This window comes from Rhinatrema bivittatum, chromosome 4, assembly GCF_901001135.1.
Source record: "Rhinatrema bivittatum chromosome 4, aRhiBiv1.1, whole genome shotgun sequence".
NCBI classification, from domain to species: Eukaryota; Metazoa; Chordata; class Amphibia; order Gymnophiona; family Rhinatrematidae; genus Rhinatrema; species Rhinatrema bivittatum.
Window position 1 is genome coordinate 37328426 of NC_042618.1, and position 21071 is coordinate 37349496.

Here is a 21071-nt window from a genome sequence, read left to right on the forward strand (position 1 = left end):
CAGGCAGTGTATCAAGGCAGGTGGTGGTCAAGCAGAGAGGGTCAAGGCAGGTGTCAGTCAAGCAGAGTCAGCATCCAGGCAGAAGGTCAAAACAAGCGGCAGTCGAGCAGAATCTGTATCCAGGTGGTGGTCAAGCAAAGTCTGTGTCCAGGTAGAAGATCAAGGCAGGCGATAGGCAAGCAGTCCAAATCAGCAACAAGAGGTCAGGTAGAGTAGAACAAGGAAGAAGGGCGGACTGGATTGGGAAGGCAAAGCAAGGCAGCGACAGGAGGCAAGACTAGAGAGGCAGAGGGACATAACAGGGCCTGGAATAAAACAAAGAGTAAGGCAAGAAACTACAGGATAGCAGTGAACACCAGCTAACGCAGGAGAATCTATTGAAGATGCATGACTGCAAGAAATGCAGAGTTATGCATTTGGGGTGTGGTAATCCAAAAGAACTGAATGCGTTGGGGGGTAAAGGTCTAATGTGCACGGAGCAGGCGAGAGACCTTGGGGTAATAGTGTCCAATGACCTGAAGTCGACAAAGCAGTGTGACACGGTAATAGCCAAAGCCAGAAGAATGCTAGGCTGCATAGAGAGAGGAATAACTAGTAAGAAAAGGGAAGTGATAATCCCCTTGTTCAGGTCCTTGGTGAGGACTCACCTGGAGTACTGTGTTCAATTTTGGAGACCATTTCTCAAAGGAGACAGAGACAGGATGGAGGTGGACCAGAGAAGGGCGACCAAAATGGGTAGTCTCCGTCGAATGACTTATGAGGAGAGGTTGAAGAACCTGAATATGTATACCTTGGAGGAGAGGAGGAGCGGGGTGATATGATACAGACCTTCAGATACTTGAAAGGTTTTAATGATCCTGGTCGTCAACAAACCTTTTCCATTGGAAACAATTTAGTAGAACTAGGGGTCACGATTTGAAACTCAAGAAAAGAAGACTTAGAACCAATATTAGGAAATATTTCTTCACTGAGAGGGTGGTGGATGCCTGAAATGCCCTTCCGGAGGAAGTGGTGAAGAATAAAACTGTGAAGGATTTCAAAGGGGCATGGGATAAACACCGTGGATCCCTAAAGGCTAGAGGATGGGAATAAATAAAGCTTAACCGGCACGGAGCAGCAGTTACTACCTTGGGAAGCTTGCTGGGCAGACTTGATGGACCATTTTGTTCTTTTTCTGCCATCATTACTATGTTACTATTGCCGAGGAGTTATCTGTCTGCTTCACTGAAGTTTAAATAGCCCAGCGCAGGGCTAGCATCAGTGGGTGCCATGGGAAACTTCCCACTGTGGGGCCTTCATAGGGGAATTGTGCATGCATGCATGCACACCTAAGGGAGTGGGCTGCAATGATGGCGTTCGGCAGCATCATGGCAGGATAACATCCCAGGGAAAGTGCAGGCTGACAGTGGCATGGTTGCTGATTTGGGTTTCCAGCTCAACTGGAATTAGGGCTAGGATCTGCTGCCATAAACTTTTTCATCTGCAACTATCTTGATGTTTTTCCCATACAGGGGCTATAGAAAGTAAACACTCCCTTGAACGTTTTTCTCATCTTGTTGTGCCAGTACATCACACTTGCATGCATTTAAATGAGGTTTTCTTTCCACTCATTAATACACCATATTCTACACGTTTCAGGGCCAAAATGTTTTACTTGGGGACAAATCATATATGTATCCAAAAAACAAAACTGAAATTCAATTGACTAAGTCTCTAAACCCCTGTGTCAGTACTTAGTGGAAACACCAAGTCTGTTGGGATAGGTCTATACCAACTTTGCACACCTAGATTTATCAATATTAGATCACTTTTCTGTACAAAGCTATTCAAACTCTTTCAAGTTCCTTGGGGAGCATTGATGAACAGCAGTCTTCATATCATGCCACAGATTTGCAGTCTGTTTGAGGTTGGAGCTCAGATTGGTTCTCTCCAGTCATTTACCTTTTTGTTCCTTAGCTACTCCAATGTAGCTTTGGCTGTGTGCTTTGGGTCATCGTCATGCTGAAAGGTGAACTTCTTCCCAGTTTCAACTTTCTTGCACAGAAAGTCCCTACCTGTGAGAAACATCCCCATAACCTGCTGCTGACATCACCATGCTTCACAGTGGGGATGATGTTCTCTAGGTGATGTGCTATATTGGGTTTGCACCAAATGTAACACTTTGCATTCATGCCAAAAAATTCTATTTTAATTAGTCAGACCACAACATTTGTCACAGTATCCCCTACATGTTCTTTTCCATACTTCAGACAGGATTCAAGGTGGGCTTTAAGTAATAACTTCCTTTTTGCCACCTTAGCATAAAAGCCAGATTTGTGGAGTGCTTAGGATAGTGTTATCACATGCACACTTTGACTGGCCATGGAAGCCTGTGGCAATTTATAGTTGCCATTAACCTTTTGGTTGCCTCCCTGATCATGCTCCTCCTTGCTTGGTCATCCAGTCTGGAGGGATGGCCTAATCTAGGCAAGGTCTTGTTGGTGCCCTACATTTTCCACTACTTAATTATCGTCTTGACCATGCTCTGAGGGATATTCAAGAACTTTGCAATTCTGTTATACCCATTCCCAGATCTCTGCTTTTCCACAACTTTATCCAGGAGTTCTTTTGACAGTTCCATGAAGCTTATGGTTGGATCTTTGTTTTAAAATGTACTACCCAACAGAGAGAAACTGTAGGAACTGTTGAATTTATCCAGTTGGGGCTAATTCTCTTGGTGCTTTTGAAGACAATTGGTTACACAAGAGCTTTAACTATTTAGGACTGCTACAGATGTACAAGGGAAGTGGACACTTATCTAATCAAGCTATTCCATGTTTTTATTTGTTTCATTTACTAAGGAATTCTGGAATATATTTTTCATTTAACAGAGAGAGGATGTGAGAATACATGGAGTAGAAACTGGTTTAATGCATTTCTCTTCCAGGCTATAAGGCAACAAAAGGTAAATGTTTTTGGAAGTGAGTCTAGACTTTCTATAGTCAAGCATATTCTGTTCCTTCCTAATTAACATAGCCATTGCAGTGACGGTTCTCAGACAGGGGCTTTTTCGGAACCCTACAATCGTAAGCCCTGACTCTAGCCAGGCAGTGATGCTGTTGCTTGATAACTGGAACTTCCTCCCCCGGTGGTGTGAACGCTTTCTCTACAGCATAACCAACCTCATCTGACCTGTGCAGTGGAAAGCCTGACCCAGAAATCTCACATCCTCCATTCAGCACACAGGACTGAGCAAACTGGCCATCCATTATTCTAACCAATAGGCAACCTGCTACCACTACCTTGATTTGGGGGACAATTGGGACAAAAGCCTACATGTACTTCTTACCTGTAGACTTTATACCAATTCTCAAAGCAAAAGTATGTGTGTACTTTCTCTTTGAAAATTTCCATGCTATCAAAGTATGCACAGTCACATGCACCTGCTTTTTATATGGGTAGAATTTTGCTTGAAAAATGCGCATGTAGTTTTGAAAGTGTGTCCACATGCCTACTTCTCCTCCATCAGTCTAAACATGTCTCCACGTGTATCTGCTCCCAGTGTGGCTAAAAAGTCCACATTTTGCAAAATAGTGCACAGACTTTTAGCCACATTGAGGGAGAGTGATTTTCAGACAGCTAGTTTACACATATCAAATGCTTTTTACCCATGGAAATCAGTTTGCAAATTGCTCTATATATCTTTCTTGTAATCACCTCATGTATGTTTCAGCTTCTTTGTATTGTGAAGCTTATTTTATACTGAAATACACTTGGGATACTGAAGCACCACATAACGCCTAAGCCTCTGCTAGAACAGGATACGTTTGTATGCACTGCAGTAAGCTGTTCAATTGCTAAAGATGTCTGGTCTTCACTCATTTCTTCAGTCAATTAATGGTAGAAAATGGAAGACAACCACAATTTTGGAGGTGCAGATGAGTGGTTGAAGTGTTTCCAGTGTATTATAGTGATATTTTGATGACGTTTGAATGTTTATTGGTATTGTTTAATATTGATATGTATTTTGGGCTTTATACTTACTAATGATTGTTTTTTGTTTATTTTGTTCAGCTGGCGTACTGCGTAGTTCAGTTTTTAGAGAAGGACAGCACACTTACTGAACCAGTAGGTTTATTACTTTATAATAAATGTATTTAGTGGAAACAACCATTTTATTTGCAGGCCTATGTTTGATTTCCATTTTACAATTTCTGGTTAATGTCTCCACAAACATCAAATTTTTGCTTACAAAAGTAACATAAACAGCTTTTTCTAAACAGCAATGTTACCTAATTTTCTGATGATTCTAGGTTTTGCTTTTTTGCTCTTATTGCAGTTTATCCATTTTTGTACAAAACTTTTATTTTTACATTTTTGAGGGAGCATGAAAAGCTTCTTACTAGAACTTCTTCAACTTAAATCATTCTTTTCAATATGAATATATGGTGATACAAGGGAGAACAGAACTGGAGCATGGGTATGGATACCTCCTTACCCAATCCAGATCCTTCCTCCTTTAACTTTAAATTGTATTGACCAAAGTATAGACCAAACCTAACTTCTTCCACCATGCCTTAACAGCTCAATATCTCCCCTCCAATGCCTGATTCCAGATCCTCTCAGCTATAATCCCAGATTCTCCCTCCTTCCCATTACTGCTTTTTTTTCTTCCCTCTCTCCCCCACCATCCCTTTACCCTATCATCTTCTCCCCATTCCGAGATCTCCTCTCTGTGCTGATGCTTGAGATCATTTTCTTCCCACAATAAAAACAAAATATATTATACAGACACTCTAACAAGGTTTGAAAACACAAAACTAACATTTAATATCCATATTTTTGCCTGTATGCTGCAGAATTCCATAGAATTCCACAGAATTTAACTCTCTTGCCACAGAATCAATCCCTGAGATGTTACAGGAAACCAGGGATTCTGCCTTAGGCCTTCTGCTCCCTGTTGTCTGATTTTCCTAAGGTGACGGCACTAACAGTTTCTAGGGGCAGCAAAAACCTAAATCCATCACTGACAAAAGCAAAGTAGGAGAGTTGGAAATCTGGGTTTTCCAGGATTTAATCTGAAAAAATAGTTCTGCCATACTAACAACAGTCAGTATTTGGTACCTCTAGCAACAGTGATACTGTGTCAGGCACAGAAGGTTAAAAATAAAAATCATGAAAAACAAATTGCATGGCAACATCAGTTTACGTTGATTCATAATGACTTCAAGGGCTACCTAAAATTTTTATTTTTTTTTTAAAATCTGAAAATGCATATTGTGTTTGTAGTTTTGTTTTGGTTTAAGACATGAAGCACAATCTGCCTTATACAACAATATGGTACATGACAAAGCAAATATATAAGGCAATTCAAACACCAAAAACAATTATGCAAAATTGAAACAATCACAGTTCCATTTTCCACTGCTATCACCAACCCCAGTATGAGCTACAAGCTTAAAATGCAAATAATATAATCAGCTGCCACTGGTCAAAAACACAGACATATATTATAATGTATTGTTTTTTTCAAAGGATTTTTCATGCAAATAAAACCGCTTGCATATATAACATCATTTCAAAAATAAGTACTTAGCTTTCTCATGTAGTTCATGTAATGCATTCACAAAGTGCAATGAGCAAAAAATGATTTCACACTGCTGAAGATAGTCCCACAATAGGCCAATAAAAATCCAGAGTTATGAAAAATGATAAATGCTTCTAATTATTGTGATTGTTTTTATTCTGTAAATCGCCTTGAATCTGACCAGGCAGCATAGAAACATTTTAAAATAAATAAATGTCAAACACTTCAAAATCCCATAATGTGTAGCTCATTACTAATCAAAGAAATCCCAATGCTGACATTTTGGCAAGCAGTGCCTTCATCAAGGGCATACTCTGTCACAAATACAAAAAATCTGTACTTCCTTCTCAGGAAGGGAGTTTCCTTAGAGAAGCCAGAATGAAAGCACAAGGTCATTGGAACAACGAGGAGCATCAATCGCTTGGAAACACACACAATTCGACTGGTGTGCTTAAGGTTCGCCGAGCTTCTAAAGGCTTGGACGGTCAGGATACTGTTGGACATTGGGTCCACAGTGATTTACATCCTTCTTCTGGCCGGAACTAAGAGCCCTCAAGTGTCAGAGCAAATGGATGTACTCATAGTATGGGCAGAGCAACATCTTCTGGACATAGTCGTCTTCTATGTTGCTGGAAAGGACAATGTAAGGGCAGTCTCTCTCAGCGGTCGGAGTTTGGTCCCTGGAGAGTGGGAGTTATCGGCCAATCTGAAAAATTGCCCCACTATTAAATAAAATGATGCCAAACTGCAATTATTGTTGAAAAGGGCAAGTTGAAAGCCACTGTTTAAAAAAGTCAATACACAAATTAGTTACACCCGGCGCTATTTTGGCATCCATAGTAGTTCCTTTTATCTAATGAAAAAATTGGTTATTGAACATAAAAAAAAAAAAAAAATCAGCCAAATAGAGGTTGGATGTGTTTTTAAATTTAAATGTACCTCAAGACCAACCTCTTGAATAATTTTATTTATTTGATTTATATTCTGCTTTTCAGGCACTTCAGAAAGGATTACATTCAGGTACTTAAGGTATTTCACTGTCCCAGAGGGCTCGCAATCTGTTTGTACCTGAGATAATAGAGGGTGAAGGGACTTACCCAAAGTAACAAGGAATGGCAGTGGGATTTGGCTTCTCTGTTTAGAGAGCTTGCTGCTCTAACCACTAGACTACTCCTTCACTCCAGTGTTGGTATCTGTGTAAATTAAAGCAGAATTTACCATGGGACAGTTTTTGAGGCTACGTTGGCTAAGCAGTCTAACATGAAATTCTGCTTTATTGATAAACCCTGAAGAAATACGTAAGGCATACATTAACATGGGCAGGTGGGACCCATGGACATTCCTCTTTGCCTTCCCTTAAGTACGAAAGACACCATGAATGGGTTAAACAAGGCCACAGTTTATTAACACAACACAACGGAACCTGAGCCAAACAATATGCTGAGGCTGTGCCATCCGCATACTATCACCAGCTCCTTTCCTCACCCATAGCAGCCTACTGCCATGCTCCAGGGATATGCTGCTTGCACCCACCCCCATCTACCAGTGTCACTCCGGGGGTCATCAACTACCAGGCCGGTCCTCTCTGTCACTTCCCAACAAGAGAATACCTACCAGCCGAGCAAGGACTACCCAGTCCATACCCACTTCATGTAGCAACCCCCCAGCTACACTAATCCCACCATGCCACCCACTCCTATTCACAGCATATAGTTTGCACATTATAAATCACCCAGGCTCGGCTTTCCTGCCACAAACGGAGCCAAACGAACCGGGCAGGCCCCATTCCCCCCCCAATGTGGCCTACTACTCCCCAAGGAATGTATGCTCCAAAGCCTCTTGCAGCGAATTGTTGAAAAGGTGAACACCTGTATCTGATAGGTGAACCCTGTCTGCTCGATGCAAATCTGGACATCTGTCTGACTATTCATATCGAACTCTGACCCTGCCCTGTGACTCCACCCAAGACTCCACTTGCCCGTTAACCTTTGGAACACACTACTTTGATAAAGGCTGATCACCCACCTTCAACATCACCGATAGGTCAGGCCATACTACATGAGTACCAGGCAACAAATTCATTAGGCATTCCAAGTCCTTTTTTGCCACTGCAGTGAATTGGTGACAAGTCCACGACACCATATGAATACCTTCAAGATGAATGACCAGGACTTCAGGCTGCTACTTAGTCCATAACTGCTCCTTCACCATTAGTACCAACTGGTCCCGTTGCATACCTCTGAGGCCAAACCAGCACACACGTCTACTAGCAAATTCTGTGCCTAAATGCTCACCATATGGCCAATACACCTTCTATGTGCCCAGTGAGAGAATGAGTGGCCCATGACCCAGGTGTACCCATTCTCGATCGCTCCTTCCTGGGCCCCTGAAAGAAAACAAAAGAAACAACCAACTTATGCCTCAAACGTCTAGTCGCTCAGTCCTGGACGAATATACCCTGTAAATACCCTGAACCACCAACAGCCTCTGCACCGAATCACCTCTGCAGATATCCCTACTGTAGTCACACTTATCCCACCCCACCAGCCTTATCACCTGCTTGAGTATACTGGTGAACTGATAACTGGTCAAAGGAGTCCCATCACTATGTACCAGGAATTGTCCACACACTACAGGATGACACGCTGAAATTCCTGCTTGCTTCTTACAGAACAAGCAAGCCTTTCAGGCAAGTGGTTAAGCATAACTGCACCTTCAACCATCGTTCTGCTATAGGAGATCATGCTCATCCGATGTCCTCAGCAATCACCTGACCAAAGAACTTCCTCTCTTAGACCTCTCAAACCCCAATTCAGCTCTATTATCCTGGAGAAACATCACAGAGACAGTAACAAATAAATTATGTCCACTTACAATTCCACCTCTCAAAGGAGACAACCGTGGTTCACCAATGAACTCCGAAAACTAAAACAAAGCCTCAGACAGAAAATAAATGGCGCAAAGCCCCATGCCCCAGCACACTATCTGCTTACAAATCTGCCCTCCACCTCTATAGGAACTCCACCTTATGGTCAAAAAAGGGATTTCTACGCTCTAAGGATTCACGACCTCGTTTTTTACGCTAAAGCATTATTCTCCTATATATCCGAACTAACACAAACCAGCACACCACCTATTCCTAATGAACAAGCACAATCCAAAGCAGACTAGAACTGGCTTGCTTCTTCCATAGCAAAATCTCCAACCTTTTAACTCTCCTGCCCCCTGGCCCCACCTCCTATACCAGCTCCTACCTTCTCCCAAACAAAGGAATCTCCCTTGAATCATTTGAACCTACTACCGTCATGGAGATTCATTCTCCATTAAAGAAAATGAAACCTACCCATCCTGATGACCAAATCCCAACAAAACTACTCCTACTAATACCGGACACCATTTCCAAACCTCTGGCTGACATCATAAACTGCTCCTTATCACAAGGAATCTTCCCAGACGCCCTAAAACTCGCCTCTCTTAAACCTCTTCTAAAAAAACCAAACTTAGGGCGGTAGTTATTGGGCTCCTTTGGGTCTATCTCAAATCTACCTTTTGTAGCTAAGATTATGGAAAAACTAGTCAACTTTCAGATTATCTCGAAGATCACAAAATTTTGCACCCATCCCAATACGGATTCCGCAAGGCATTAAGCACTGAAACCCTACTCATTTCTCTGATCGATCACCTCATCATAGGTTTGGACAAAGGACAATCCTTTTTACTAATTCTCCTTGACATCTCGGCAGCTTTCGATACCGTAAACCACTCCATCCTCCTCAACCGACTATCCGACATTGGAATTAAAGGAACTGCCTTTACATGGTTCAAATCCTTCCTCTGTAACAGAGGCTACAAAGTCAGAATCAACAATAAAGAGTCCCCCCCGTTTCAATTCCTCACTAGGAGTTCCTCAGGGCTCCTCCTTCCCCTGTGCCAGCTGCTAATTAACCTTAATCTAAAACACTTCCTATACGCCGACGACGTGCAAATCCTGATCCCCATTACAGAATCCATTACAAAAACACTCAAGTACTGGGAAAAATGCCTTCGCGAGATCAACCTCCTCCTATCCAACCTAAACCTGATATTCAATTCAGCGAAGACAGAACTTCTCCTCATTTCTCCGGACGACAAGGATACTCCTCAATGGTCACTCACCAATACTTTCGTCACCCAAGCAAGAGACCTGGGAGTATTAATTGACAACCATCTGAATTTAAAAACATTCATCAACCACACAACCAAGGACTGCTTCTATAAACTACAGGTACTAAAAAGAATTAAACCTCTTCTACACTTTCAAGATTTCAGAACTGTCCTCCAAGCCGTTCTATTCTCCAAGACAGACTACTGCAATTCCATTTTGCTAGGTCTCCCCGGCTCCTCCATCAAACCTCTTCAGATGCTTCAAAACGCTGCGGCCAGAAACTTAAACACTTGCAGAAGAAACCACATCACACCCATCCTCAGAAATTTACACTGGCTACCAATACGTTTCAGAATTCTACACAAGTTCCTCACCATCATCCACAAAACCATCCATAACCAAGCACCCCTCAACTTGCAATTCCCACTCAAACTACCCACCTCATCTAGACCTATCAGAGAAGCCTATAAAGGATGCCTGCATGCCCCCCCAACCAAATCCACACACCATCTAACATCGAGAGAACGGGCTTTTTCTACAGCGGGACCAACCACATGGAATGCCATTCCCCCCAAACTCAGACAAGAACCCTGCCTATTGATGTTTAGAAAAAGGCTTAAGACTTGGTTATTTAAACAAGCCTTTCCAGAAACTTACTGATTCACCATAGCAGTTACTACTACACAATCACTACTGCACATTGCAGCACAATGTATATAATTGCTCTTCTTGCCGTTGAGTGACTTATACCTTGTCTTTCCTTCCCCCAGTTCCAGCACCCCTGTTATATTGTAATTTCTGCTTATATTCACTATGTTAATATTTTAAGTTACTGCACCCCTGGTCCATGTAAACCGACATGATATGATTGTATCATGAATGCCGGTATAGAAAAGCACCAAATAAAATAAATAAATGCATGCCCCATACCCCTCTGGTCTGTCTTTGATCTATGAATGTGCATGTGCATGCACTCATATGAAATCTTTACATTCTCATAACTTAAGTACACTATTCCCGGCCGCACTGCCAACACAACCATTAATTCATCTATGCGCATGGCCCCAAAGAATGTGAATATGAATGCCGTTCAAAATAAAATCACTTCATAAGATGTCCAAGAAATTTGCGGCAACAGCTCGATGATTGCGAATAACTCCCAGTATCCTATTAGCTGTCGATTGTCCGGCACTGGACCTCTACTCCTCTCCCAACCTCCAAGCATATACACCTTAAAGGAAAGCTATTCATAGTCATACCCCAACATCTAACCTTCTGAAAAAAGGAAAACCCAACTATATGAGACCTAACCTTAGCCAATGAATATCCTGAATGCTTTGCCCATAATACATATTAAATCAACTCTTTGTTGGCTGCTGGGCCTGATTCCCACCCATGCACCAGTAAAAACTCAGACACAACACCTCTGCCTTTATTGTACACTGTCCAAGTCATCAGGGCCAAGGAGGCCTGAATCATATTCCAGGCTTCATTCATCCAAAACTCCAAAGATAATCTGGTACCACCGTGTCCCTGGAACTGGTCTCAAAAACGAGAAAGGGCATCCACCATAGAATGGGACATGCCTTGCTGTGGCGATGATATTCCATATAAGACATAATAGCACAAATTCATGCAATAATGCAGCAACCCTTTCGCATCTAGCAGACTGCCTGTTAACATGGACCACACCAAGTTTGTCACACCAGAACAGAACCTTCTTATCCCATAAGCTCTGACCCCATATCGCTAAGGCCATGACTATAGAGAACAATTCTAAGAAAGTAATGTTCTTGGTTATTTCAGCCTCCACACATTCCTTGGTCCAATTCCCCACAGACCAGGCGGCATGCCAATAAAACCCGAAACACAACGCTCCCACAGCATCAGAATATACTCAATGTCCCTATTTGACACCTCTGCTGCCTGCATGGCTTGCACCCCATTGAATGTTTCCAAGAAAATATTCCATATACTTAAATCCTCCCTAACCCTTTCATCACCCGGATAAAGTGATGACCAAGTCTCATTCCTGCTGTCACCGCTAACAGCTGCCTAATAAAAGCCTGTCCCATCAGGATCACTCCACAGGCAAAATTCAGGGAACCAATTGGAGACTGCATCTGTTTTAAAGTGACTTTCTTAGCAGCCATGACCATCTGCACTAACTCCCTGAACTTCGCTACCTTTGTCTCTAGCAACCAAGAAATCATTTCCTTGGCATTCAGCTCTATGTCCAAAAAAGTGAGCTTAGAAATAGGACCTTCACTCTTACCAGCCACAGTGGGAATGCCAAAACATTCAGCAACCGCTAAGATACCGCGCAGCAAATCCTCACAAGTGGTTGCATTTTCCGAACCTACAAAAAGGAAATTATTCAAATAATAGACCATGCTTTGCAGTCTCGAGACCTGCACAGTCAGCCAGTGAATAAAGGTGCTAAAAGCCTCAAAATAAGCTCACGAAATAGCAAGCCCCATCAGGCGATATCGATCAAAGTAGTAACCCATGCAAGGATGGGCTGATCATGATTTGGTTTTAAAATCTGAATTGCGACAATCAAAGATGTGAATGGCGTGTGTACTACCTTATTGCTCCAGTACGTTTAAGGTTCAGCAAAGCATACTCTGCCATTGGCCTATTCTAGGTTTGAATAAATTGTTTAACGAACCACCAAGCCTTTATTAAAGCAGGGGTGTAATATTAGAGATATGGTGATAAATTCTTCTTTCATGTGATCACTGTCTAATGTTTTAGAAGATCTACAAGGTGAGTATCATCCTTATGGTTCCTGATCGGTATGGCCCCATTCTTTTGGTAGTAATATGCTAACCTCACCTCCTTTTAAACAAAGAGCTGCTGCACCCAGTGCTGCTTCAGGTGTTATACATGCCCTATGGTGCTCCTATCCAATAATTTATGTGGTAAAACCTTGCATATTTTACAGGTTTGTATTGGTGAACATCGGAGATGTTTACAGTATGAACCAGGGATTATTCAGGAATTAATTGCCCATTACCACAGAATAACCAAAAGTCAAGGAAAAAGATTTACTGTGGGCTCAGGTAGGATAAGACCTGTGACCCACAGACACCCGTTATTGACAGCTGTGCAGCCCACAAGTCTACCCCCCCACCCCCACTCACACAGGGCATTAAGGAACTCAAAAAACAGTATTACAGTGGGCTCTGGTAGAATTAGACCCGTGATCCGGAGACACACTGTATCAAGTGCAATAAGTACAAAATGCCTTCTCAGTATTAAATGCTGAACAAGTTCTTGAGAAAAAGATTGAAGTATTATCTGAAAAGAAAGAAAAAACCCAATGCATACAGAAATTCCAGATCAGAAACCAAAGACAAAAAGCTCACTGTAGTGGATGACTGTCATCAGAGGCACTAATCTTTTCCCTTGCACAAATGCAAAGGGAAAAGTGGATAACAAAACTCAACTAAAGAGGTCACAAAAGGAGTCCAGGAACAGCAGTAACCTGAACGAAGAAAGCTGGAAAGCAATGAGCACAAATGCTCGTAGTTTGGGCAATAAAATCTCAGATCTGCAAGCCCTAATGGTGGAGGCGGACTTTGAATTTGTTGCTGTCACGGAGACATGGTTCATGGAATCTCATGACTGGGATACAGCAATACCAGGCTATAACTTAAGGAAGGACAGAGAGGATAGGAAAGGGGGAGGAGTGGCTCTTTATATTAGAAACAATATCCAAGCATCTGAGCTGCAAGGAAGATGGGGCAATGAAGAAGCACTATGGGCCGACCTAAAAAAGGATGGGGCATCCATTTTTATTGGAGTGGTTTACAGGCCTCCAAACCAAAAGGAAGAGCTAGACACAGATCTGGTTGAAGACATCCAAAAGATAGGAAAGAAGGGAGAAGTGGTGATCGTTGGAGACTTTAATATGCCAGATGTAGACTGGAGAATCCCATCTGCAGAAACTAACAATAGTAGAGAAATAGTGGATGCCCTGCAAGTAGCTTTGTTCAAACAAATGGTAATGGAACCCACGAGAGAAGGAGCTATACTCGACTTAGTGCTCACTAATGGAGATAATGTCTCTGATGTCCAGGTGGGCGCCCACCTCAGCACCAGTGATCATCAAACGGTATGGTTTAATATCACAAAAAGGATACGGAAAAGAAGCACAAAGACCCAAGTTTTGCAGTTCAAAAACACGGACTTTGATGAAATGGGGAAGTACCTGGGGGAAGAACTAGTAGGCTGGGAGAACAAGAGAGATGTGGCACAACAGTGGACCAATCTAAAAGGAGCAATTATCAAGGCAACTAATCTATATGTTAGAAAAGTAAAGAAAAGCAAAAGAAAAATGAAACCTATCTGGTTCTCAAAGGAGGTGACAGACAAAATAAAAGCTAAAAGAACAGCGTTCAAGAAATATAAAAGATCCCAAAGGGAGGAGCACAAAGAAGAATATCTGGTAAAACTGAGGGAGACGAAGAAAGTAATCAAGACAGCAAAAAGTCAAGTGGAAGAGAGGATTGCCAAAGAGGTAAAGAGAGGTGTCAAAGCATTTTTCAGATACATCAGTGAAAAGAGAAAAGTTCAAAGTGGTATAGTGAAATTGAAAGGTAGAAAGGATCAATGTGTGGAGAGAGACGAAGAAATGGCAGAAATATTAAACAAATACTTCAGTTCTGTGTTTACTAAAGAGGACCCTGGAGAAGGACCATCGCTAGTTAACAAGAAACTGGAGGGGAATGGAGTAGAGGTAACTCTATTTACAGTAGAAAATGTATGGGAAGAGCTGGGGAAACTGAAAGTGGACAAAGCGATATGGGGCCTGATGAGGTTCATCCCAGGATACTGAGGGAGCTCAGAGATGTGCTGGCGGGTCCGCTGTGTGACCTGTTCAATAGATCCCTAGAAACGGGAATGGTGCCGAGTGATTGGAGAAGAGCGGTGGTGGTCCCGCTTCACAAGAGTGGGAACAGAGAAGAGACTGGTAACTACAGACCAGTTAGCCTCACTTCGGTGGTGGGAAAAGTAATGGAGTCACTGTTGAAAGAGAGAATAGTGAACTATCTACAGTCAGGAGAATTGCTGGACCAGAGGCAGCATGGATTCACCAGGGGAAGATCCTGTCAGACAAATCTGATTGACTTTTTTGACTGGGTAACCAAGGAATTGGCTCAAGGAAGAGCACTCTGTCATCTAGAACCATGCCTCCTAACTTTTAGGAAAGGACTTAAGACTTGGTTATTCAAGCAAGCTTTCCCAGACACAATCTAATGACACAATCCAAGGACTCCCCAAAACATTCAACCATTAACAATACCATTTGTACATAGTATTTAATTAATTTAATTTGTATTTTGTCTAACCAGTTATTCTTTCCTATCTCTTCCTTCTTCTCCAAGTTCTGTGACCCTTGTTAATTGTAACTGTTTCCTTCGATCACCACAGTTTTAGTTTGATGTATTTAATGCACCCCGTTTCATGTAAACCAGCAAGATATGTCCTCATGATTGCCGGTATATAAAAACCTTAAATAAATAAATCTACTTGGATTTCAGCAAAGCTTTTGATACGGTCCCACACAGGAGACTGGTGAATAAAATGAGAAGCTTAGGAGTGAGTGCCAAGGTGGTGGCCTGGATTGCAAACTGGTTGACGGACAGAAGACAATGTTTGATGGTAAATAGAACTCTCTGAAGAGAGAGCGGTTGTAAGCGATGTACCGCAAGGATCGGTGTTGGGACCGGTCCTGTTCAATATTTTTGTGAGCGACATTATGGACGGGATAGAAGGTAAGGTTTGTCTTTTTGCGGATGACACTAAGATCTGCAACAGAGTGGACATGCCAGAAGGAGTAGAGAGAATGAGACGGGATTTAAGGAAGCTGGAAGAGTGGTCGAATATATGGCAGCTGAGATTCAGTGCCAAGAAGTGCAGAGTCATGCATATGGGGAGTGGAAATCCGAATGAACTGTATTCGATGGGGGGGAGAAAGGCTGATGTGCACGGAACAGGAGAGAGACCTTGGGGTGATAGTGTCTAATGATCTGAAGTCGGCGAAACAATGTGAAAAGGCGGTAGCTAAAGCCAGAAGAATGCTGGGCTGCATAGAGAGAGGAATATCAAGTAAGAAAAGGGAAGTGATTATCCCCTTGTACAGGTCCTTGGTGAGGCCTCACCTGGAGTACTGTGTTCAGTTCTGATGACCGTATCTCCAAAGAGACAGAGACAAGATGGAGGCGGTACAGAGAAGGGCGACCAAAAAGGTGGATGGTTTTCATTGAAAGACTTATGAGGAGAGATTGAAGAATCTAAATATGTACACCCTGGAGGAAAAGAGGAGCAGAGGTGATATGATACAGACTTTCAGATACTTAAAAGTTTTTAATGATCCAAAGACAACGACAAACCTTTTTCCGTCAGAAAAAAAATCAGCAGAACCAGGGGTCACGATTTGAAGCTCCAGGGAGGAGGAAGACTCAGAACCAATGTCAGGAAGTATTTCTTCACGGAGAGGGTGGTGGATGCCTGGAACGCCCTTCCAGAGGAAGTGGTGAAGACAAAAATTGTGAAGGATTTCAAAGTGACATGGGATTAAACACTGTGGATTCATAAAGTCTAGAGGATGTGAATGAAGAGAAGAGACATGGGGGTGGCTTGCGGGAATGACTGCTACTACCTGGAGATAAATATCCTTATCCAATAAACATAAACACGGTTAATGCGACACCAACATTGCTCTATGCTTCAACGGCAAGAGGAAATGTGAAAAAAAGGATTTGCATCCACAAAAAAGCAGGGGAGTAGCTTGCTTATTATGGCGGTTACTACCCAGAATCAATTAAGCCTAATACTTCACTTGGAATACATATCCAGCCCAGCTCACTGCTTCAGCGGCAGGGGGAATGAAGAAAAGAAGATTTATATTCAGACAACAACCAATAAGGACTGAATTGCACAGGCTGGGTAAACCAGCGTGGGAGTAGCTTGCTTATTACGGCGGTTACTACCCCTAAACAATTAGCAAGATACTTCACTTAGATGCAGCACCAGCACTGCTATCTATATTGATGGTGGGGGTGGAAGGGAAATAGAACCAAAAAGTTACTTATAAGGGCCAAGAGTAACAGCTAAGTATGAAAAAAATAAGTGCGAAAGCTTGCTGGGCAGACTGGATGGGCCGTTTGGTCGTCTTCTGCCGTCATTTCTATGTTTCTATAAACCAGGGTTCAAATCCCATTGCTGCACCTTGTAACCTTGGCAAGTCACTTTACCCCACTAAGGAAGTGGAGAAGAGGCAAATCACACCAAAATCAAATTAGCAAAAAGGCATTGGGTATTTGCAAAATGTTTAGTGGTCTGGAGATTAAAATAAACTTAAATGCAGAGATCTATTTAGGTTATACTCAGAAATGTAATCAGTGACAGTGACAATTATTTGACTGCTTGCAGTGCTTCTCACAGTTCCTTTGCTCCCCAACACAGGACTGTGTTTCGCCATGGCTTCATCGGGAGGAACAATGCTATAAAATAGAATAGTTGTTAAAAGGCTTTTGAATGAACCAAACTCTTAAACAAACAGACCAGAGTAGCTACAAAAAGTGTACATACCATGCTGCAATATGCAGTTTAAGAGTGTCTGAAAAAAGGAACCAAAAAAACTGAATATATGAATTAATTCCATGCAGGAAGCATTTCTGAATGACTTTAGACATTTCAAAAGCCTATTTGGAAAAACATTTATAAGCTCATTGACAAAGCTCCATATGCCATAAAATTAAAATGTGTAGTAAACCTTTGCATTTGAAAGTACATACTACTTTTACATACAGGTCACTGTTACTGGTAGTGTCTGCAAGGTATAGAAGGATCTAAAAAGAAAACAGGAATGAAAGGTGTTGAAAATTGCTGCAAGTGGGACACGATGAAAAAATGAAAGACTATGATGGAAATAGGCTAACCTTTGTTTTAATGTGGTTTTTGTTTTATATAGTGCACGATGGTGTCCACTTAAAATTATGAGCTAGAGGGTGACAAAAAATAAGTGAGCTAATTAAAGCGGTGAAATATATTGAACTGCAAGTAAAACTAACCTGTACGGGCATTCAACGAAGTTTTAAAGTGCGGCTTAAAAGCGAGAATGTATCCGAAAAGACTGCTGATGTACTGGACAGGTTTGTGAAAGCGCATGAAAAACGCTGTCCCTTTACCCTCCATTGTCTCAGGTACAAACTTAGATTGTAAGCCCTCTGGGGATAGGAAAATACCTACAGTATCTGAATATAATCCACTTTGAAGTAACCCCCCCCCCCCCCACCAAAACAAAAGGTGGAATATAAATGAAAAAACAAATTAATCATTGCATACTATAACATCTTATGGATTGAATAAAAAAGTGGATTGTTCAATTTTTTTAGACCACATTTGCCGCTGTAGGTAAGGATTGGCTGTGAGTATCAGGAAGATGATTGGATGTGGGGATTGATTGATAATTCTCTGGTACAATAAATGGGTATGTAATAGGTAGAAGGGGTCATTTTTGGCCTATAAATGATAATGTCCCAGAGCACTGTTGAGCATAGATTTTCAGAATGACGGAACAATTTTGCCAGTTGGAATGTTGTAAATTTTTTTATTTTTTGTTGTCAAGTACCTTATTTTGAGATTTTATTGCATATTCTTTTCTGAAATACAGATGTTATGCAATTGTAACAGAGTAAACCCTTAAAGAAGGTATTGCTTTCCAAAACGCCAGCATCTGGATTTCTTTGATCAATTATGAGCTACACATTGAGGGATTTTTAATTGTTTGACATTAAAAACATTTATCATTTCCTAACATGTAGACAGATGGACTCAGGAACACTGGGTATATGCTCCCCTGCCGGCAGATGGAGACGGAACAAGCTGACATTACAGTATATATAACCCTGTAGTGACCCCAGCCTGCCAGTATTCTTCATCTCTGGCAGTGGATGAACTGCATCTCCCTATGGGGATTGCATTGAGCTTTTCAGGAAAAGAAAGTTCCGCTCTCTTGCGGCGGTGATACCTAAAGGTTCCTCCCCGAGTTAAGAATTCCTGAGGCAATTTCCATGGTCCCTCAGATGTGTGCCTTTGTCCGGTAGCTGGGTTTCCTGACGGGGACTTAGCTACTATTTCAGCTGAAAGGCAGCGGATGCAGGAGGCAGAGTGCAGCGGTGACGGCAGAAGCTGTATTCCCCCTCCCCCCCCCCAGCAGCTGGAGACAGTTTCTGTACTCAGCCGGTAAGCACTGAGCTCAGGTAAGCTTTAAAAAAAAAAGTGAACGTTTTTTACCTGAATCAGAGACAGAGGGGTTTCGGGACTTCCTTCGGTCTCTGTTCTTAGCGTGCCATGCCGATGTTCATTCCCGCTTCAGTTGGGGAACTGGGGAGACTGACGGGTTGAGCAGCCTCTAGTGGGCTAGGCTCCGCACTTAGGCTTTTTTCTTGTAGGCTGTGATGGCTGTTTTTGCGCGCTCTTGTGCGTGTTCTGCTGCTCTCTATAGACTGTTGGTGTACTCAATGCGTCTGTTCTGCGCACGCGTTGTGCGCTTGTTTTTTGGGTGTTCTTTTACGCGCACAAACTTTTTTATGCTCTTAACTTGGTGCACAGGGTGTGCGTGCGCCTTTCTGCTCTTCTAGGTGCTTAATTTTGTGGGCACATTTCATTTTTGAGCGCAAGTCGTTCTGACATAAGTTTACCGCAGCAATGGCACCAGTAAGCAAGAAGCCTAAGCATCTTCCTATTTATGTTGCTGTCATATTAGGGCTTCTCAGCCTGACCTGGCTTCTAACCTGTGTCAGCACTGCTCAGGTAGAGTTGTCTTCCTTGGATTTTCCTAAGCCTGGCTCTTCCCATTCTGATGATGGGTTGATCACAGCCTTGTCAGGGGATCCAAGATCTTGGTTCTCCCTTGACTGGCTCCTCTGCTGGTGAGGGCAGTTCTGTGGGACCAGCTCCAATTCCTTCATGGCTTGGTCTGGACCCAGCTGCTTTTTTTGTGTGGAATTTTTTCAAGGCTTACAAGTCTTTCTCCTAGGACAAGCAGGATGGTAGTGCTCACATGTGGGTGACATCATCAGATGGAGCCCGACACGGAAAACCTTTGTCAAAGTTTCTAGAAGCTTTGACCAGCACACTGAGCATGCCCAGCATGCCACTATCCGCGCATCCACGCGAGGTCCCCCTTCAGTCTCTTTTTCCACAGTGCAGTTGCTTCAGTTTGTGGAGCTGTACTTCATTTTCTCTTTTTTTTTTGTGCTTCTTTTCAGGATTTTTTTTTCCTGTTCTATTGATGAGCCTCCCTTCGTGGTCAGTGCCTCTCCTCTGCGCGGTAGGTTAAAACATTTTTTCCTCCTTTTCGCGGGCGGTTCCCAGAGTCCCACTTCTCAGTGGCCCCTGGTCATCGACTGCATGCCAATTATTTTGTATTCACTGCCTGGGGCCTTTGCACGACATCTGTGATGTCAGCTGTGTGACCAGATGACCCCGAGGGCCATCGTGTGTGCCTCAACAAGATGGAGAAACCTTTTGGTTCCAAAAAGTCTGCTCTGTCCACACCTGTGTCGGACTCATCTGCCGCGGGGTCGTTAGGCTTCCTCGCGCTCCCCCTACTATATCTGCGAAGGATCTTGGGAATGGTGACTGATCTTCTCTGATCTCACTGATTTCCAGGGCATTGGGATCCTCTGCTTCCTCAGTGCCAGGGAAAGACAGGGTCGAGCACTGTGGGAGGTCCCGTAAGCATCGGCACCGGTCGCCTTCGAACACTGCTCCAGTTCCAGTGCCGCACTGGTGGTTACCGTACCGCCACCGAAGCGACCCCCGTAGCTCGGAGGCTCCATCCTCCATACCCAAGAGTCACAGGCGTTCCCCACCATTATCGGTGCCGGGCACCATGCCTCCCCGGAGAACCAAGGAAGTGCCGGTGACACCTCTTCCCCCTCCTTCAGTCCTTACCTCACCGGACTTCCAAGAGGAGTTGGACTGCAGGGTGTGGATCACGGTGCTCAAAGCTTTATGGCGCGTCGAGCCACCCGTGCCACCGGCCCCATACCAGTGCCGGAGCCTCTGCCGTCTATTGTGGCACCTTTGCTCGAGCGTCTGGCCGTCCTGTTAGGCACCTTACCGACGCAACCTGTGCCCGAGGGACCTTTGATTTCCCTGGTGGTCACTGATGGTCCCCCTTGGGAGCGATCCCTATCATTGAGTCCTCTGAGGAGGAAGATGCGGCTGGTGCCACATTTCCGAGACCTCTATTTCCCAAGCCTTTGCTCAAACCCTCCAGCCACCCGAAGCCATCGGGACACAGGGCTGGAATCCCACTGGGCCCCGCTCGTGCTGCGA

The 21071-nt window shown here is 43.1% G+C and overlaps 1 protein-coding gene across 6 annotated transcripts in view; it reads left to right on the forward strand.

Moving 5' to 3' along the window:
- The window catches only part of PPP2R5C (protein phosphatase 2 regulatory subunit B'gamma), a 424506-nt gene that overhangs the window by 307086 nt on the left and 96349 nt on the right, over positions 1-21071 (forward strand). For 5 of the 6 annotated variants that reach the window (XM_029597955.1, XM_029597951.1, XM_029597953.1 and 2 more), the window contains one exon: positions 4054-4107. The exons of the other annotated variant lie outside the window; for it this stretch is intronic. In XM_029597955.1, coding sequence (XP_029453815.1) covers positions 4054-4107 — 54 coding nt within the window. The remainder of the gene's footprint in view (positions 1-4053; positions 4108-21071) is intronic. 6 annotated transcript variants of the gene reach the window in all.